Source organism: Ornithorhynchus anatinus, chromosome 9 (assembly GCF_004115215.2).
Source record: "Ornithorhynchus anatinus isolate Pmale09 chromosome 9, mOrnAna1.pri.v4, whole genome shotgun sequence".
NCBI lineage: Eukaryota > Metazoa > Chordata > Mammalia > Monotremata > Ornithorhynchidae > Ornithorhynchus > Ornithorhynchus anatinus.
This window is the reverse complement of record NC_041736.1, coordinates 16,298,438-16,318,236: the sequence shown is the minus strand read 5'-3', so window position 1 is coordinate 16,318,236 and position 19,799 is coordinate 16,298,438. Positions and strand designations below refer to the sequence as shown.

Sequence of the window (19,799 nt, the reverse complement as noted above, 5' to 3'; positions counted from 1 at the left end):
TGTTACAATTGTGTCAATTTTCCTTCTTAGGAAATGGTATATGGACTTGTGCTTGGAATCTATTGTTTATCTAAAAGACTTATCTAGGAGTATGACAATCACATATGCATCCTACTCTGCACCCAGTAATCCACCCTACCAGCATCCTACTTTTCCCACGTCCTGCATCACTCTTCATATCCCACAGACAATTACTCTCTTCTGCTTCAAAGCCTTATTGAAAGCACATCTCATCCAAGAGGCCCCATTTCCTCTTTTCCCACTCCCTGCTGCAACACCTTGACTTGCTCCCTTTATTTACTACCTCTGCCCCCAACCCCACAGCACTTATTTACATATCTGTAATTTATTTATTTATATTAATGTTCTTCCTGTCTAGACGGTATGCTTGTGGGCAGGGAATGAATCTACTATATTGTTGTGTTGAACTCTTCCAAGTGCCGAGGACCCTGCACGCAGTAAGCTCTCATTAAATATGACTGAGTTATTGATTGATTGACTTAGGACAGTGCTCTGCATTCAGCAGGTGCTCAATAAATACTTCTGATTGATTAATCAGAACAATTGTTTCAACCATCCCTGCTACTGCAAGAAAACCCAGGTCCAGACACAAACACAGTTACATACTCATGTTCATACCTATTTCTATCCATGTTACTGGAACAGTTAAGTAAATTTCTTGAAAATCTGCCCTTGTACTGTAAACCATTAATTATGTTCCTAAATACAATACTCATATTTTTCTTCAGAGTTTCCTGTTCTATGAATTTCTAAATTTCAACTCAGTTTCTTTTTCATGCTTAGAAACAGGACCTTATCTCATGCACATCTCCACATGTTAAAATCTTGATCTGAATACTCTACCTGCCCCATTTATCATGAGATTCAACACAACCATTTTACTAAGACCAGGATTTCTTGGCTTCTGAGCCCATGACTCTGTTCTCTAGTTCACAAGTAATCATTATCAAAGGGATGCAAATTTTGCACTTGGAAATGAAAGACTGATTTGAACCAGTGAGAGCTTAATAAAAAGTCAAAAAGATGAGCAATAATAATTTATTAAATGAAAAATCCCTTTCTTCCTTTAATTACCAAAAACACAATAAAATGCCCCCTTCATGGCAGCCAACAAGAAAGATGCTGTTTTTCCAAACTGGAAAACCCTTCTCCAGCCAAGAATTTACACATGAGATCTGAATCTTATTTCACAATATTAAAAACAATGGCTTGGGCAATTTATAAGATTGATTTTGGATCTTTCCCCTCTGGAATCATACCAATTCCTGAGATATCCCTATCCTTGCCCAAAACAACTGAATTTACTCAGACAGATGAACTATTTATCAATTATGTGAATGATTTTAAATGCCCACATGTCCAAATAATCAAACTAATGGAGTCCTCACTCAAAAAAATGGACAACTTTTACAAAAGGAATAGCAACTCAAGCATTTACCTTAAACTTACCACTTAGGGAATAAAATGGCATAATAATTCTAGGGCTCTAAGTATCTGTGGAATGCTGCAATTCAGAGTTTTAAGCCTGCAAAAACGACAATACTTATTTCAGTTTCTCTTTTTGTTTCACGAGGCCTTTAGAAGGGAATTAACTTTACAGTTATGGCACCACCAAAATACAACTGAGATTTCATGGATTCAGTAGATAATTACGATCTACGAGGAGTGGCATAAAAACATTGCTGGTCATTTATTGGTTGTCCTTGCATCTATCTGGACTTAACTGAAGCTCCAGTGAGTACTACAATGGTTGGTAAGCGGGGGGGGGGGGGGGGCCGCGGGGGGGTGGTTATTATGCTGTTAAAGTTGTATCTCTTTACAAGAAGTTAACCAATGGAGAAACAGGACAGGAAATGGCTCACTTCTCATAATCAGTGGTATTTATTGAGCATTTACAGTGAGCAGAGGACTGTACTAAGCACTTGGGAGAGTACAATATAACAGAGTTGGTGGCCATGTTCCCTGCCCACAAGGATCTTAATTGTATAGACTTAATTGTATAGAAAGAAAACCCTATGAGGTCAGCCTTCTGTTCTACTGGGAACAGAGTTTTGTGTCTGAGTCCTGCAATATTCAGTAAGCTCGAAACAGTACTTCTACGCTCAAGTTTGGGATGCTCTGGGTTTGAACTCTCTCCATTTAGGAAGTAATATCATGTTCCCAGGGGAATGTCTATAGGTCAATTTCCTGAGGGCTGGTGACATGCTGCCTGATGCCACTAAGGTTGGGATGGGATGGAGCATGGCTGGCAGCTGATTCTGCTACATTACTTTCTGAGCTACTCCACAGGTCCCTGAACAATTTCCTTGGGAACAGATCAAATGATTATATGTAAAATGTTCCCCAAAGTGAGGATTTTTATTGCTTTTCAAAGTATCTGGGATATTTTTGTCCATATATAACACCATGGCAACAAGACAAATGTGCCACCCTTTCTGTTTATTCAATTGGGAAAGTTTTACTTTTGCTCTTGTTTAATCAACTTCATTTGACCAACTTCTGTACATTATTACCTTTAGGGTTCGACTCATGTCACATTCAGAACTCTGAGGATCTCTTGTCTCCTGTGGGTTCTGGAACCTCTGGGTATTCAGCCAGTCTTATGTGCATTTAGCCACATGCCCACCCACCTTTCTGAGGGCAACATACGGCCCTCAGTCTGCATTTCCATGTTCTGGACAACTTTTGAGTTCCTTGGCTCAGGCTAAGCCAAGCAATCCAGTGAACAAGTTAGCTTGGGGACTCTTTGGGGTCAGAGCCATAGCACAAGGTTTTTAGTGAACTTGGATTGAACCAATCTCCTCCTAATCTCCAGGATTTCACTCATGTGACCTGGTGCTCCTTGGTGGGGGTGTTCTTGAAAAACCTCTCTGCTTCAGATTGGTTGTGGACCCCTAGAACTCTCCAGATTTCTCCAGGAGACTGGAGTCACACAAAGATTCAGGGTGCCATTTACTACTAGCAGTAGTAATAGTGAGTCTGTGCCTCAGTTACCTCATCTGTAAAATGGGGATTAAGATGTGAACCCCATGTGGGACATGGACCTTACCCAACCTGATTAGTTTGTATCTACCCAGAAAATACCCTAAAAAATACCCTAAAAAAAGGCTAGTGTTTTTCCTCACTTCATTGTATTCTTCTGCAAGAGGACTTTTGGCTTCTCTGTTGCCTGAAGGAAGAACAATCCTGCCTGTCAGCTTTCCTCATAGCTTCAGCAAAGGAGTCAAGACAAAGCCCTGAAGTATCAAGTTAATCAGAAAAGGAGCTCAAGGAACACGCAATTCTGAAGTGTCTTTTCCAGCTCCAGATCTGAGCTGCACTCTGGTAACTTTCCTAAACACTTCTTATTGAGGTTTTGCCTCAGAAAACAAGGCACAGCTGCAGTGTCAGGTGTTAAGTTAGAGCAGAGAAACCGAAATTCTAACCTCCGAGACCCTTTTCTCCCTTTGTTGAGGTCAGGGGGAGGCTGACCTGACATATTCCTGACATAGTGTGTAGTATAATATAAACATGTACCTTTTTCTCCCTTCGATTTCTCTATTTTTTCCTTTTGCCATCTCGATCTCCTAAGGAGGGAAATTTCCCCTCCTGCTCTGTGATTTGAGGGCAAAAAATTACATTCAGCACCCACAAATCTTTCTATTTCAAAATATACCTTTCTCCAAGTCCCCACAGATATACTTAAAAAGTTAGAGTCCTTAACATACTTTCACCCACAAACCTCTACCTCATTCCACCAACATTCACCATCTGAAAACATACACCCATATACATATATATGTATGCATATGTGTGTAAAGCCTCCCTCCCCAACAAGAGTAGGAAACAAGTATATACACAGAGAAAAGCAGAATCATATTTAGACACAGAGACCTCGATCTGGGATTCTCTCTGGGAATACCCATACCTAGAGAACTAGCAATTTAACCAGGAATTTGCACAGAAATACGTATGCACAAAGACAATCAAAAGGTAGATAGACCCACCCAGGAATATAAGGCAAGAGAACATCATTAGGGAGATGACTAGGAGAAAATCAAAGGAAGAAAAAACAAAGGGAGAAAGAATAAGAAGTATCCAAACTATCTAATCTGGGCAAAGATCAGACATTTCCATTGGTTTAAAACTACAACCATATTAAAGATTGGGTAGTTGACAGGCAATAATATTAAAGATACTAGTTAAAGCATAATGTACTTTGGTTATTCTTCTTGGTTACTGCCCTGCTTTCTGGAGCTGGACTCAATCACGCTGAGATATAAGGAACTCACACACTATACTAATCTTATTGCCTTCCAGGAGGTACCAATAAGACAGCAGGAGACTAATCAAAAACATTTGAACTTTAGAATTATATCAAGGAGATTTATTCCTGCCTTACACAATGTCAGCTTTCCTATAAATGCTGAACCCATTTACACATCTTTAAATACCGAAGTCATTCACCACTGGCACATGGTTTAAAAGAAATGCATTTCCTCTTGCTAACCAGCCCTATCTGTTAACTACCTTGGTGTTTTAAGGTATAATAAATTCAGAACAAATGCTATTTTCCTAAATTAATAAGTAATAATAATAATAATGTTGGTATTTGTTAAGCGCTTACTATGTGCCGAGCACTGTTCTAAGCGCTGGGGTAGACATAGGGGAATCAGGTTGTCCCACGTGGGGCTCACAGTCTTAATCCCCATTTTACAGATGAGGGAACTGAGGCACAGAGAAGTTAAGTGACTTGCCCAGAGTCACACAGCCGACAAGTGGCAGAGCTGGGATTCGAACTCATGAGCCCTGACTCCAAAGCCCGTGCTCTTTCCACTGAGCCACGCTGCTTCATGGTAACGAGCAATTAGCATTTGCTTATTTTCTCCTCAAAATCCCAACCCTAATTTTTACTACCTAAGTATAGAGGTAGTGACAGGGTCACCTCAAGAAGTTTGGTGGTCCTAAGCAAGCAGTCAACCTCGCAGCCCTAGCACGAAGAGAAAGGTTTCAAAAGCTGAATGAGCTGCCACGCCAGCAGTTCTGTTCTGTTTGTGGCCTCTCATTCTCGAATTGAGCCCAGAAACCACTAGTTCTTGGCAGTAAAGAGTGGCCCATCTTCAGCCTGGGGAGAGGGAGGTTTAAGGAGTAGAACTACAGGAGGTGAATACTGTTCCGCTCTTCTACCTCTCCTCCCTTCCTACTTCCCAAGGCCTGGGAGAGTACTGCTTATCCTATGCTGTTGAGGCGTCTCCAACCCAAAGTGACTTCAAGGACACATCTCTCTCAGAGTGCCCCACCTCCATCTGTAATCGTTCTGGTAGTGTATCCACAGAGTTTTTTTGGTAAACATACGGAAGTGGTATACCATTGCCTCCTTCCATTCAGTATAGTATTTCTTAAACACTGTGTGCAGAGCACTGTACTAAATCCTGGGAAAGAATACCCAGATGAGAATTAGACATAGTCCCTGCCCCTCTATCCCTCAAGGGGCTTAGGGGATAATCACCTGAAAACTTGTTGAAGGCACCATATACTCCCTATTGTTGGGAAGGGAGAGAAAGGGGAGAGAGGAGGAGAGAGGTGGGACTGGGAAACCTCCACCCTCCACTACAAACTTCCAATTGCCAGCTCCAGATAAATGAATCACTCTTCCATCCTTAATACTGCTTAGTGGCTGTGGTACTCAATGCCTTAAAATGTTCCAGGTGCAGAGTCTTTTATGTGCTATTGCAAAGTCTGTTCTAAATAACTGTTATACATGGGCATTTCTCAGAATAAAATTTCCCAGAAACTCCTTAGCCTGGAAGTCAGAAGACCTGGGTTTGTAGTCCCAGCCCTCAACGAGTTTACAGTCTAGAGGGGAGAAAGCGCTTAACAAATACCATGATTCTTATTATTATTCCCAGAGACCATATCCAGTTTGGGGGCACCTTAAGCCTCCTAGGCGCAGTAGTAGAGATGGCACAGAACTTCCTCTAGGCTCTGAGAGATACTGCTGCTGACTCTAGTCACTGCTGCTCCCACAGGCCTCCACACCCTAAGTCCAAGATTCACTGCAGGTGAACAGCTACACTTCGGGGTTGGTGCAAGGAGGTTGTAAATGGAGACAGGAAGGGGAGTAAGGTCTTATGTGAAGTAGCAATTTGTTTTATTTTTCATACTGTGTAAGCTCCTTGAGAGAAAGAATAGGCTGCCATCGAGAAAATGAATGTTGAGCGATAACACCACTCTAAAAGCTATTATCTTAATCTGAGTATCAAAGTCACATATTCTGTCGGCCAGTCTCCCAAAGAACATGCTGGATTTCCTGATTTTATTTTCTAATTTCTTGTCTAGCATCATTGGATTACCTGCTGTAATGAAAAATTATAGATCACCACTAGTCTAACAGCGTAACAGCAATTCTAAATGCAACAAAAGTTTCCTAGATAGGATATGTTCAAAGGATGACAGGAAGGCATTTAAGCAGCTGCTTAATGACAAACTGAAGTGGAGTCACCACTAGCAGAGCAGGCAAAAAAGCACAAGTATACACTTCCTATAAAAGAACCATGAAACACAATTTCAAGCAAAGTGCAAGTGTGTAGCAACACTGCCTGCAATGTCATCTTTTAAAAAAGACAAGGATAATAAAGAATACATATTTAAAATTCTCAAAACATGGTAAACACCTGTTTTAACATCTGGAAGTTGGTTATCACAATTAATTCTGGAAATCACCATCATATATGCAGAGATTGCAGCAAACTGTTTTTTGTATAATGATAGGGTCTGTTCCTCAAAAAACAAGTCTTTCAAAGCACACATGCTCTTCTCATCTTAGTTCCATGTGTTAAAGAACAGTCTGTAATGGGGAAAAAAAAACCCTATAAAAAAATCCCAAATGATCATGGTCCTTAGCCTGAAGACATTTTTTTTATTTTGGAAATTCTTGAACTAGAGGAGCCAAAACAAGATAGCATACATAGTGAGAACTCTGCTAACGAAGAATATTTTAAAATGCCAGAACAAACAATACCGGCAGTGATGATAACTCTGGTGTAGCTTCCCAAGGCAGGGAAATGTCAGGGGCAGGCACACCACTGCCCAAGATGGTGTGACACAATATGAGCCAGTGCACTGTGGAGATCATGTGGGAAGGACCTGAAAATCACTGCAGGCCACTCAGTCTTCTCACCACAGTTCTACGCAGGAGCAACCCAGTCAACAATGTCACTTCGGACAATGATGATACTACCAATCAGCCCTGGGAATCTCTGTTGCTTTCTTCTCTACTGAAAGCAACAGGCATACAACGACTACCACCTACTGAGAGTTGGAAACTGGGGGCTGAATCCTGACAGCTAGTTCTTTTCTTGGGGCAACATCTGCTCATACACCTTGAATTATGTAGGAAAGAGTCAACTTCTCACCATGGACTTCTCCTGGGCCAATGAGTTAGCTGAAGCCTGTTCCCTTCGAGAAGCAGTTAAACTACATATTTTATTTTTGCATTTTAACATTTTTCATTGTTGGATTATATTATTGTTCTAGGCCTTCCCCATTTAGATTGAGAGCCTTTTTGAGGACAGGGACTGTTTTTAACTGATTTTCATGTGTTTACCCAAGAGCTTAGAACCTTCTTTGAAAGCTAAGGGCTTAGTAAACATAAGTAGTAATAGCAGTAACAACAATTCAGTTTCCTTTCCCAAAACTCAAACACATCTGATTTGCATGTCACTGTTGACTGACCCGCTGGCCAATCTGGATGCCATTTGCTTTAACTGATAGATCAGTGGTCAATTAAGATATTTTGCTGTTGCTGCTTTTCCGACAACGGAAAATCTCTACCCTGAAGTAATTACATTTTTGCAGAGAGGAAAGTGCCACTTCTGTTGAAAGCAGCTTGTTTTCCTGGGTCCAAATGAGATGCCTAATGACAAAATTCCTTTATTACTGTTTATGTGTCTTCCTTTAATGAAACAAGCTGCCTGTTGCACTCCACAATGCAGCCCTGTCTTGCTTTTTAGCTTTCACAGTTCTTTCTTTCTAGAATAGAGCAGGGTGGTACCTTCTAGGAAGTGGCAAGTGGAGCAATGCACTGACTGCATATGAGCCTGTTGTTGGGTAGGGACTGTCTCTATTTGTGGCCAAACTGTACTTTCCAAATGCTTAGTACAGAGTTCTGCACACAGTAAGTGTTCAATAAATAGGATTGAATGAAGATGGACCACGGAGTGGAATGCAGTGATTGCTTCCTGCTCTGATGAACAATAAACCCCAACTACATTATTTTAGAGTTGATCTTCCAAAAAAGTCATCCCTTAGAATCCCTCATTTAATATTTTGATTTCCTGCACTTTTAAGGAGGCAGGACTGTGGGATTCTCTATGGTCTGCCACTGGGATTGTTAAAAAAAATGGGTAGAGGCTTGAATGCTGGTAGAAGCAGCACGGGCTTAGTGGATAGAGCACGGGCCAAGAGTAAATGGTACCTGGGATCTAATCCTGACTCTCACATGAGGCTCACAGTCTCAAACCCATTTTGTTGATGAGGTAACTGAGGCACAGAGAAGTAAAGTGATTTGCCCAAGGCCACACAGCAGACAAGTGCTGGAGGAATGATTAGAACCCATGACCTTCTGACTTCCAGGCCCTCGTTCTACCCATTAGCTCATGCTGCTCTGAACAAGAGCAGCAGAAGGTTAAATATCCTGGTAAATTCAGTTTCTCAATGAGTGCCTCTCACTTGAGAAAGGGGCTATTATCTGGGGGAAGAGGTACCTTCACTGGCCCAAAATCTCACAAGATGCATAGCCTAATGGAAAGAGCACAGGCCTGGGAGTCAGGGGACCTGGGTTCTAATTCTGGTTCTACCAAATGCTTGCTGTGTGACCTTGGGCAAGTCACTTAGCTTCTTTGTGTGCCAGTTTCCTCAACTGCAAAATGGAGATTAAAGCCTTCTTTCTCCTACTTAGACTGTGAGTCCCATGTGGGGCAAGGACTGTGTCCAACCGGATTAACTTGTATCTACCCCTGCGCTAAGAACAGTGCTTGATGCATAGTAAGTGCTTAACAAATACCATTTAAAAAAGAGAAAAAAAAAGAAAAGAAAAAGAAAAAGCATTGAGCGCAACCTAAGGAAATATAGAGCAATAATATTATAGCAATGAGGTACATTAGAATAAACAATTTAGGCACCAAAAAAGGGATGACTTCGGCGATGTCGGAAAAACACCGTAAACTGTGTTCTGTTGGTGAAAACAGATGGTCCCATTTACATCAATTGCCTTTTCAATTTCAATTTAATTCTATTTTAGAATTTTTCTATATTCAGTTTTGTGTAGTTCATTGAGAGATATATTTGTTCATTATCAACAAAAATGATTCTAATCCAGATCCAATAGCTACCCCAGACAGCAAAACACCTACATGAAACCATTATACCTAATATAGATTATCCCAGCTGTGTGGCTTAACTGCATCCCATTTTGGTCTCCCACCTTTGAGCTTAATCAGCAATAACGGCTAGATCCCTCTGAATCCAAAGCAATAACCAGTGAACAAGCAAACTCGAGTATAATGAAATTCACAGCCTAAAGCTAAACATAGCACTAACATGTGTTCAACAAATCAAGGCTTCTATTTTTCATTTGTGTCTCTGTCAAGTGAAGAGGAAAAAAAAACAATTAAACTGATTTATATCAGTATGGCCTAGTAGAAAGAGCAGGGGCCTGGGAGTCAAGGGACCTGGGTTTTAATCCTGGCTTCACCACTTGCCTATTATGTGACATTAACTTCTCTGTGTCTCAGTTCCCTCATCTGTAAAATGGGATTCAATACCTGCTCTCTCTCCTCCTCATACTGTGAGCCCCATGTGGGACAGGGACTATACACAATTTGCTTATCTTGAATCTGCCCCAGTGCTTAGTACAGGGTTTGGCACATAGTAAGCACTTAAGAAATATTGTTATTCAAAAAAAATGCAAAATAATAACCAGGACCAGCTTTGGAGAATTGTCTAGCTAAGGCCGAGAGTTCTTGATTCATCATCATTCTCTCTTCCCTATCATCAATACCCCATTGCCCTTGGGTGCTCCATTACCAGACCCAGCAGACAAGATCAGGCTAAAAGGAAACTTGTGAAAATTAAGGATTGTGAACACACAATTGGCTCACACAGGCCATTATGGAATTTCCTTTCTTGGAGTTCTTCACGAAACTCAGCAATTTGAGGTAGTTTAGATTAAAGGCTGCCTGGAAGCAGAGGGATGGACTACAGTTCATTTTGGTCTTTTCCAAACTGGATACCTCAGCTGTCTTGGAAGAAAGCTTGAAGCTTTTATTAGATCTGCAATCCTCCTCACAACATATCAGTGATGATATTAACATGTACAATGAATTGCAAGTTAACATAGTGGTATGTAGAAAGAACAGAATCACGAAAGAAATAACTTGAGCCAGGCTACCCAGCATGGTTCCAGGTGTGGGGTGTGTGTGTGTGTGTGTGTTTTTAAGTATGGTATTTGTTAAGTGCTTACTATGTGCCAGGCACTGTTCTAAGAGCTGGGGTATACACAAGGTAATCAGGCTGGATATGGGTCCAAGTCCCTCGGGGGCCTTGGAGTCTTAACCTCCATTTTATAGAGGTGGTAGCTGAGGCACAGGGAAGTTAAGTGACTTGCCCAAGGTCACACAACAGACAAGTGGCAGAGCTGGGATTATATTCTGACTCCCAGTCTGTGCTCTATCCACTAGGTTGGGCTCACTTTGGGGTTGGGGGGACCCATACTACCAGAGCTTCATAACCGGCCAGCGACGTGCTGACCCTATACTCCCTCCCCTCTGTGCAATGTCTGCCTGCTCCCACAGCTGATGATAAAATGGGCAGGTGGTACCCAGGGGTGTGAGGGGGTTGCTGGCACATCATTGTGAAAAGGTGTGCTTAGTATAGTGCTTTGCGCACAGTAAGCTCTCAATAAATACGATTGAATGAATGAAAAAGTGTTATATTGCCCTCAGGGGCTTCTGGAGGGGCGGGGTAATAGCAGTCCCCATGTCAGGTGCCGCAGGCAGTGGTGGTGGCAGCTGGCTGGCAAGCACTGGGGCATAAGGAAATAGTAGCCCCTGGTCTGGTGCTGGTGGTGGTGGTGGTTGGGCTGCGAACGAAGCAGGAAAGCATCAAGCCACAGGGCTAGTGCAGCTCCCATGCTGAGGACTGAACACACTCATCACAAAGCAAGAAAAGCATCCCCTCCCTGGTCCTGCTGCCTGGCGTTAGGTGGTGGAAGAGACGGAGGAGAAGGGTGAGATGGCAACAGAGCAGATAATGGAAATTTTAATTTATTGTGCATCTCTGCTACTTCCTAAACTAGGCAATTAGAAAACTGATGGTGACCCTCCCCTGAAAGTCATTGTCTCAGATACCTCTTTCCCCACCCCTGATGCTTTACATTCCTGGTAAGAAAAAATTCTACTTTCACTCTTAGCCACTGCAGTAACGGAACTGTGTTCTGCAGTTAATGATGAATCTCATATCCACATTGCCCTTTCCCCCCTAAACAGTTCTTCAGACTAGCCTAGCTTTGTACAAAAAAACACTGCCAAGGCTTTTTAAGAGAAAAAGAGAGGAGAGTTTTGTCTGTTATTGGCTTTGCCAAATTGTAAACACACCCACCCAGGATCAGGAGATAACCTAGAGACTATGAGTACTGAGGCTAGACCCAGAGAGGAAAATGAAAATTAAATCCCCTCTAAAAATTATTCTGTTCTAATAAATGCATTATAAATGGTCCAGTTTGTTGGGGTTGTCTATTACACTGCAGCCAAGTTCTTCTCAAATTATTCTCCTGGCTTGGTAAAACACACTCAGATACACAAATTTAGAGAAAACCTTCAAGCAAAACAAGAAGCTATAACTAATGCTAATAAGACTGCCTAGATAGTGTAGAGTGTTTCAAGAAATTAAACAAGTAAGGAATTAGAAAACAAAATTCCTTCTGGCTCAATTTACAACATGGCATAAACATCAAATTTTGAAAGGAAATTCTAAGTCGAACTAAAGGATTTGCCCCTTTTGCACTGTTTGGTAGCTGCATACTTCATGTTCTGGGAATGAGCCAAGGTTGAATTTCCGAATTTTTACAAAAACACTACCTTCTAACTGGCTCTCCAAAAGGCAGGGTGAAAATTTCCTCAACCCCAAAAACATACACTGACTGGAGTAGCTATTCAGTGTGGCCTTGAGTCACCAGGCCATTGCTAAGGTTAAAATACCACTTCTATCTGTTAGAGGAGATGGTGCTACAGGTATCATATATTCTAAAAATTTGAAATGCAAAAACGAGTTAGTCCTTTAAAAATTGCATAAAAACTTCAGTTCCTCCCTGACACGAAGTAGCATTGTTCAAGAGGAAAAAAGATGTGAAAGAAAAAAAATATTACTTTTAGAACTTCCCTTTAATTACCTGCTAACTGTGTGGTAAGGCAGTTCCTGGACGTGAGAAGGCAGCATGCTTGGGGCAGTTTTTCACAAAATTCAAGGAAAAAGAAGAAAAGGACTGCTACCACAGACTTAAAAACTTCCAAATATGCTGTCAGGTGAAAGACTTCCTCAAGTTCAGAATGAGGAGGCCTGATTAGGACTGTTTGTGGCATTTGATCATTTGTGAGCAACCCCAGATATCTAGTGGTCAAGCAAATTTATTGAGTGCTTATTGTACTAAGCTCTTGGGAGAGAACATTATAACAGAATTGGTAGATGTGCTCCCTGCCCACAATGAGCTTACACTCTAGAGGGGGAGACAGACAAAAACATAAATAAATAAATTACAGATATGGACATCAGTGTTGTGGGGCTGAAGGAGCAGTGAAGAGAAGCAGCGTGGCTCAGTGGAAAGAGCCCGGGCTTGGGAGTCAGAGGTCATGGGTTCAAATCCCAGCTCTGCCACTTGTCAGCTGTGTGACTGTGGGCAAGTCACTTAACTTCTCTGTGCCTTGGTTACCTCATCTGTAAAATCGGGATTAACTGTGAGCCTCACGTGGGACAACCTGATTACCCTGTATCTACCCCAGCGCTTAGAACAGTGCTCTGCAAATAGTAAGCGCTTAACATATACCAACATTATTAAATGTGCACATCCAAGTACAAAGGTTACACAGAAGGGACCTTTCACAGTGGGGATCTAGTTTCTAGGAGGACTGTAAGTCTGTTGTGCATAGGGAACATGTCTCTTATTCTGTACTCTCTCAAGCACTTAGTATAGTGCTCTGCACACCGTAAGCTCTCAATAAGTACAATTGATTGATTGATTCCCGAAGAGTTTATTTGGACTTTAATTGTGACTTCACTGAACAAATATTTCACTCTATCAAACAAATGACATCTGAGCTCATTATAACAGAGGGAATTACCCAGTTTGGCAAATGACTCCAAGCCCCTTAAACAGCCTTTACTGGCATTACATTCATGCCTCTGTAGACCGAAACCAAGAGCTTGTTATTTCCCTAATGAAACATCCCTATTTTTGTAATACTTCTTTGTTCCTGAGGAGCTCAGGTTCAGTACCAAGAGTAAAACACTACTGTGAATTCCCCGACTACTGAATTGCCGCCAAGTTAAACAAGATCAGCAACCTGCATTATGAAAAGTTCTTTTAAAAAAAGACCAATAGAGAGTGCATTAAAAATTGCATCAGTGCTAATTGTATTTAGCCTTGTTGGGCAAACAGAGCTCCTAATGGATATGAAAGAACTATAACACAATCAGTGGAATTAGGCTCTTAGTGTAGTTAATTGTTATCTGGACAGTCTACCTCCTTCACTCTCCACAAGGAATTGGTACTGCCATCATACCTACGTAGAGTTGCCAATCATCAGCAAATTTATTGAGAGGCTATAAAAATGAGCTAAAATTAGCCAAATCCTCAAAACCTGAAAAGTATTTTGATATTAATATAGGCAGCTGCCACAAAGGGATGGCAGCAAGATATATCCTGTTAGCTCTGCACCACAGCACAGTGGCTACACCCCTCTGTGATACACACTGGCTCCCCTGCCTGAGTCTTATTCCCAGGGAGTAGGACTGTACTTGCCAAGGCAATGTTGGAAAAATGAAAAATTCCATTTGCCACCCAGGCTGGGAAGGGCCACCGTCACCTTTCCCCTACCTTCTTCTCCTCTATGCATCCTGGACCCCAGTTGTGAGCTCTCATTAGCCACCAAGTTCCTCCACTCAGGTTGAAAGAGTGCTCCCTTTCCTCTCTACCCACCTACCCTACCCTGATTCTTAACATTTTCCCTTCTATTGCTCTCTTTTCTCCTCTTTATATCAACTTTTCCTTTCTTTCCTTCTCACCTTCACCTTCTCCCCTCCTTCCCCTGTTTTTTCTTCCACCTCTTTTCTTTCATCACTCTCCTTTTCCCTCTCTCTCCATTCTTCTTTCCTACCCTCTTTCCTCTCCCTGACCCCCTCCTCCTTTCTCATGCCAGGATCAAATTGTCTGGGGGCTGTCACTTGGTAGCTCTGTGGCAGGAGAAGGCAAGAAGGCAAGAAAGAAGGAAGTTGTGGTTTCTATACAATTTTTAGTTGCCCCAAAACTTGTCCTACTCCTCAAGCCTGCATTTGTATATACTGCAGGGCTTTACGCCATTTGCTGGGCATGTGGCATTACCAAACTTTGAGACCAATTAGAGTATCTTAGTTATGGAAAAATTGTGTCGGTGAAAAAATTTGAAGGTCAGTAATTTTTTTTTTATTTGTAAAAGTTATTCTCAGCAGTTGGAAATCCTGTTTCTAAACCCTCTCAGAAACGAAAATTAAAAGCTCAGCCTAAACATTTGTCTTTTTCAACAATAAAGCAATTTGATTCTTTACCATATTTAATGGTTCTTCAAATCTTGGGACCTATTCAGGAGTCAGAAATGACAATAGAATTGCCTCATTTCACCTCTGCAGAATAATTTTCATCCCATCTAGGCACAGTTTTATGTTTTAATTTCAGCCTGCCTTCTGCATGAGCACAAGAAATACTATGCATTTGAGAAGTGAGGCAAAATATTTCCTTCTTTAAAATCTGCATTTCAATTGGCCTGTCTTAAATCCTGTTACTGTAGAGGAAAAAAAATGTACATTTAACATAAACTCCTCTAGAATAAAACCCTTTTAGTCTTTGGGGCTCTTGTCTTTCCCTTTCTGTTGAATGCAAATATAAACTCACAAGAGGTAGGAAAAGCAGATGAAATTCTCCTAACTGTACACATTCCACCACTCTATAAATAATAGTCATTTTAAGGGACCAGCTGAGGTGAATATAGCTGAAATGTGAAAATCTTTTTATTACAAATAAAATGATTGAGCATCCCATAAAAAAAAATAACATTTCTGTTCCCCCTGGGAGAGACCCAAGAAAGTCCTGAGCTTACTCTCTCTAGGTTAGTAATCAGAGAGATGTGCATAAAGAATCCACTACAATGGCTGAGTGTCCAGCAAAGCTCCTTCTAGATGTGAGGGGAGAAGGGAGACTCCTAATGCATACAGGATCTTCAAGTGAGGAACATTTCTTTGTTTGCCTCCTGTCAAGTCTAAATTGCTTAATTTTGATTTCAATTTTTCTCTTAGAGAAGACATGCACTTAGTACGCTTTGCACATGATAGAGTTTAACTACTATTGATGGGGTGAACTTTTACTTTAAATTTGAAGACCTTTGGGGGAATCTAATATTTGCATCTTTTATACAGAAAAAATAACTACTGTGCATTTCTTCTAGGAGAGCACAAATAGTTCAGAAAGGGATTTTTCTCCAGCTTCCAGTAAACATTTGAGTTGAGTCCAAATATGTAAAAATTAAGGAATGGAATTTTTCAAATATAGAATAACTGAAAAGAGTTAATCTTAATCCATTTCTGCCTCTACTCGCTCTCATTATTTCTTTGAAAGTGATAACCAGGCACGTCTTGAAACCCCAACTGCCTTTTTTCTTTTATAAGATTCCTCTCTGTCCCTTACTGTGGTTGGCAAAACTGGTTTATGCATTCCTCAAAGCAATGCTCCCCCTGAGCTTGTGCTTAATGGTGACCAATTTATATAGGACTGTACAAGCACATTCTAAATAACTGCTCTTCCTTGGGCCACAGACAAGCAGAGTGTCACTCATTCTTTACATCACCAGTCCCCATGGCAATAGGGCACTCAGAAATGCACAGCAGGTGCCAGTAGTGATCCTGACTTAGCAAGGCATTAAATAGTTTGAGTTTCCATTGGTATGGAAGTCGAGTCAAGAGAACAAGAAGAGCCTATTTCATTGCAACAAACTTTACAACTGGCTTGGTTATTCATTTAAACTGTGATTTGTTCGTTTCTCTTATTTATTTCCTTGAATGAGCAAATCAATGTTACATTTATGGCTTCTAGAAAACACAGTTCCTTTCCTTCTCTTTTTAATTGAAGTTTGGAATTGGGTTCTGTTGAATTACTGCATAATGGACCTTGAATCATCATGTTTCCCAGCCCCTCACTTCCATCTATGTGAACACTGGCTTAAGTGCAAGGAAAATTCAGTATTTCTATTTGACAAGTTTACTGTTTAACATGAATCTATTTAAAAGGAGTCCATGGAAGGGCATGCACACTCTCTGGGGTCTCTCTCCAGGAACCCAAGTTCTATAAAGACTAAAAGTCCTAATGAATTTCCCATTTTGATTTGTATTTACACCAGGATCTACCTAGCCTCAGAAAAGAAAATATTGTAACCTATTTTTTTTTAATTGTTCCTCCACTTAATGACCAAAAAAACAGAAATGGGGAATCAAAATAATGATTAAAAAGTGCCCGTAAACCAAATTCAAGCTTAAGTGAACCTTTCCTATGAGTGGCCTAATCACTTTTATAAAATATTTTCTATTTTCCATTTCAATTTTTTGCAAACAGCCATCCCAGTTACAATGAGGCTCTTTCCAGCTCTTTCCAGAAAGCTCTATTGAATTTTAAGGGCATCTCTCTTTACAGTGCTCTCTCACTTCAGGATAATACAGTCAAGTTTACTTTGACTTAAGTACTTCCCTTTCCCTCCCTTTGAAGCATTTTGACTGACTTGATTAGCCTGATGAAAGCCTATTTCAATTTAGCATTAGATAATGGCATCTATTTAGAATAGATAATGGAAGATCTGTTGCATATTAGCATGAAGCACCTTTTTACCAACTCGGATTTGAAAGATAACATTCTGAAAATTAAGTACTGTATTTAAATATTCAAAACACAATATATAATTTCTATTCAAAATACTTCCTTACTGGTACATATTTACATTACTGCCTGATCATTTAACTATATTACATTTTTTCACTGTTTTAAACATATTCATATTATTTTAATATGGGAACACATTACTGTCCTTGAAATTATTTTTTATAGGAAACTATATTTTGCTTAGCACTCTTAGGCTTTATTTTCCCTGACCCAATTAATATCATCACCTGGGATATGGCAGTACAGTCATATCAAATTATACAATGTTTAAGGCATCTCTGTTTCACCATGAAATTGTTATCCTATTATAGCTTGGCCCTGCTGTATTGTTGGCCCCGGCTTATCACAACGCTGCTGCCTGCCAGGAGGCAATATGTTTGAGTATTACTGCCACACTTATAGGTGTTTTCCTGCTCATGCTTTATCTTGTTTGCTGCCTCCTTTGTGGGCTAAAAATACTTATTCTTCATTTTAAAAATATAGATACCTGAATATATCACTCAATAAGTCAATTAACTCTGAATCAAAAAAGAAAAAGCAATGTTTGGGAAGTTCCAGTTATTACAGGGCCAAAGAGACCTGAAAATGAAGATATAAGGATCACCCAAATATTTATTTATACCATTAAAACCAATTTAACATTAATTTCCCCTCATTTCTAACTTATTTATACCAGCAATTGTCATTCCAGGACAGATCCCTATTTATAACTTTGAGATCAGCCATTACTTGTTTCATTTAATGTTGGGTTTCCCAAGAATTAAAGCACCTTCAAGGTTATTAACCAAGGTCTCCAATCATTGTCTGTCTTGACACAAGTAAATATTCACCAGGTTAAAATGAAAACAAACAAGGCTCTAAGATGTGTGAATGCAGCAAGAAAATTGTTGTTTTCCCCAGTTGAATAGCTGAATAATTGGAAAATATAACTGAGCTGGCCACAAAGGGTTAGAAAGATGATAAAGTTCTCAGTGAAGAATGGCCACAGTCTTGAAGACAGTAAAAAAAATATACGTGGGAAGAGCTTTTTGTTTTGCACAGTAAATCTGCTTAGCTGGGGGTATATGAAGTAGTTGTTTTTTCTTTCACAGAAGCCAGTAAGTTTGAGATGGATTCTTTCTCTAGAGTACTTGCAACTGGAGGGGAATAACTGGGATTTCTGATAACCATTTCTGTTCATTAGAAAGTTGTTTTTTATTGAATGAAAAACATAAGGTGTATGTTCCTGACCGTGTCTTTTTAAGTTCCAATTCTGTAGCTTTGCTCCCTTTTCCATCTAATCAAACCAAATTACTTGCATGTTTTTAGGCAGAGTTTGAACATTACTTACTGAATGCTTCCTGACTGCTGGATCATTTAAAAAACTTCTCAACAGATTAACCCATTCACACTGTAAAGGCAATATGTAGTTTAAAAGTATCGAAAGCATTATTCTTGTCATTTAGGAGACTTCTTACCTTGTTTTGGATGGGCTCCCTGAGGGCGGCCTGGAGTTACAAGGGATGCATGTGCCTGCCATGAGTCACTCCTTGTGACTGGCTGCTTTAGAAAGAACCAAAGAAAGAGAAATAGTGTGTTCTTTGAGTACAGAATGGTGGTTTTGAAAATATCAGATACCTAACTCTCTTTTCTATTTAACAGAGATAACTATTAACCTCAATTAAGATGGATGTCAACATTTATTTGACCCAACCTGCTGTTAATGTTCCAGCCCTGTGATGGAATTAAGTAGAGTCCAAATATTAGGACATATGCTTAGTCACTAATCATAAGCATCTCTACCCCAAACATTTGTTTATTTCTTCTCCTGGACCTGGAGATGATAATCTACTCCAAGTTAATTACAGCCTGTAGTATAGGCTGATTTTCCCCCACGCTTAATTTGTATCTTTAGGTATAAAAAAGCTATAGGAAGGCATTAATCTGCTTAACATTTCTAAGTACATTAGCCAAAGGATTTTGTTTTTTTAATCTTACATATGCTCAGCAGAGTTACTGGCAAAAACTGTACATTTTCTTCATTTCATCCTTTCAACATCAAATAGTAAGCAGCAAAATTGGATCAGACTTCAAAGCCTGCTCTGTGCTCCAAGTCACAGAGAGACTCCTCCATTTCACATATTGAATTCGAGGAAGATATCAAAGTGCTACCAAAGAACCTCGGGTCCTTACAAAAAAAGAGGCTCTAACATCTGTAGAAAGTGAAGTGCACAGACAAATCACCTCGGGGAGCAGCTAGCATTTATTCTCAGCAGCAAATTTCCAGCCTTTTGATTCTCTTATCCACTGTACCTCCCTGTCTTTCTACTGAACTAAAGTTCTGTGCAAGCCAGGCTTTTGTCTCACAGACTTCAAAACATCACTAACAGTTTCATGTTCAGATGGCTGTGCCAGGCAGCCACAAAAACATTTCAAAACCATGGGTTTCAGGACCCGAAGTGAGAATATTTTAGAATCAGAAAATACTCGTACCTTGTTTGACTGTTTGTCAAGAGCATCATATTCCTTGGAAGAATTTGCGCCAAGTCGTGGCCTAAAAATTAACGTTAAAAAACACGGCTTAAGGATT

General features: G+C 40.3%; 1 protein-coding gene across 1 annotated transcript in view; it reads right to left on the bottom strand.

Moving 5' to 3' along the window:
- Positions 1–19,799, bottom strand: part of MYO3B (myosin IIIB) — a 262,024-nt gene that overhangs the window by 60,089 nt on the left and 182,136 nt on the right. The window contains exons 28-29 of the mRNA XM_039913176.1: positions 19,703–19,763; positions 18,688–18,772 (exon numbers count right to left, since the gene is read on the bottom strand). Coding sequence (XP_039769110.1) covers positions 18,688–18,772; positions 19,703–19,763 — 146 coding nt within the window. The remainder of the gene's footprint in view (positions 1–18,687; positions 18,773–19,702; positions 19,764–19,799) is intronic.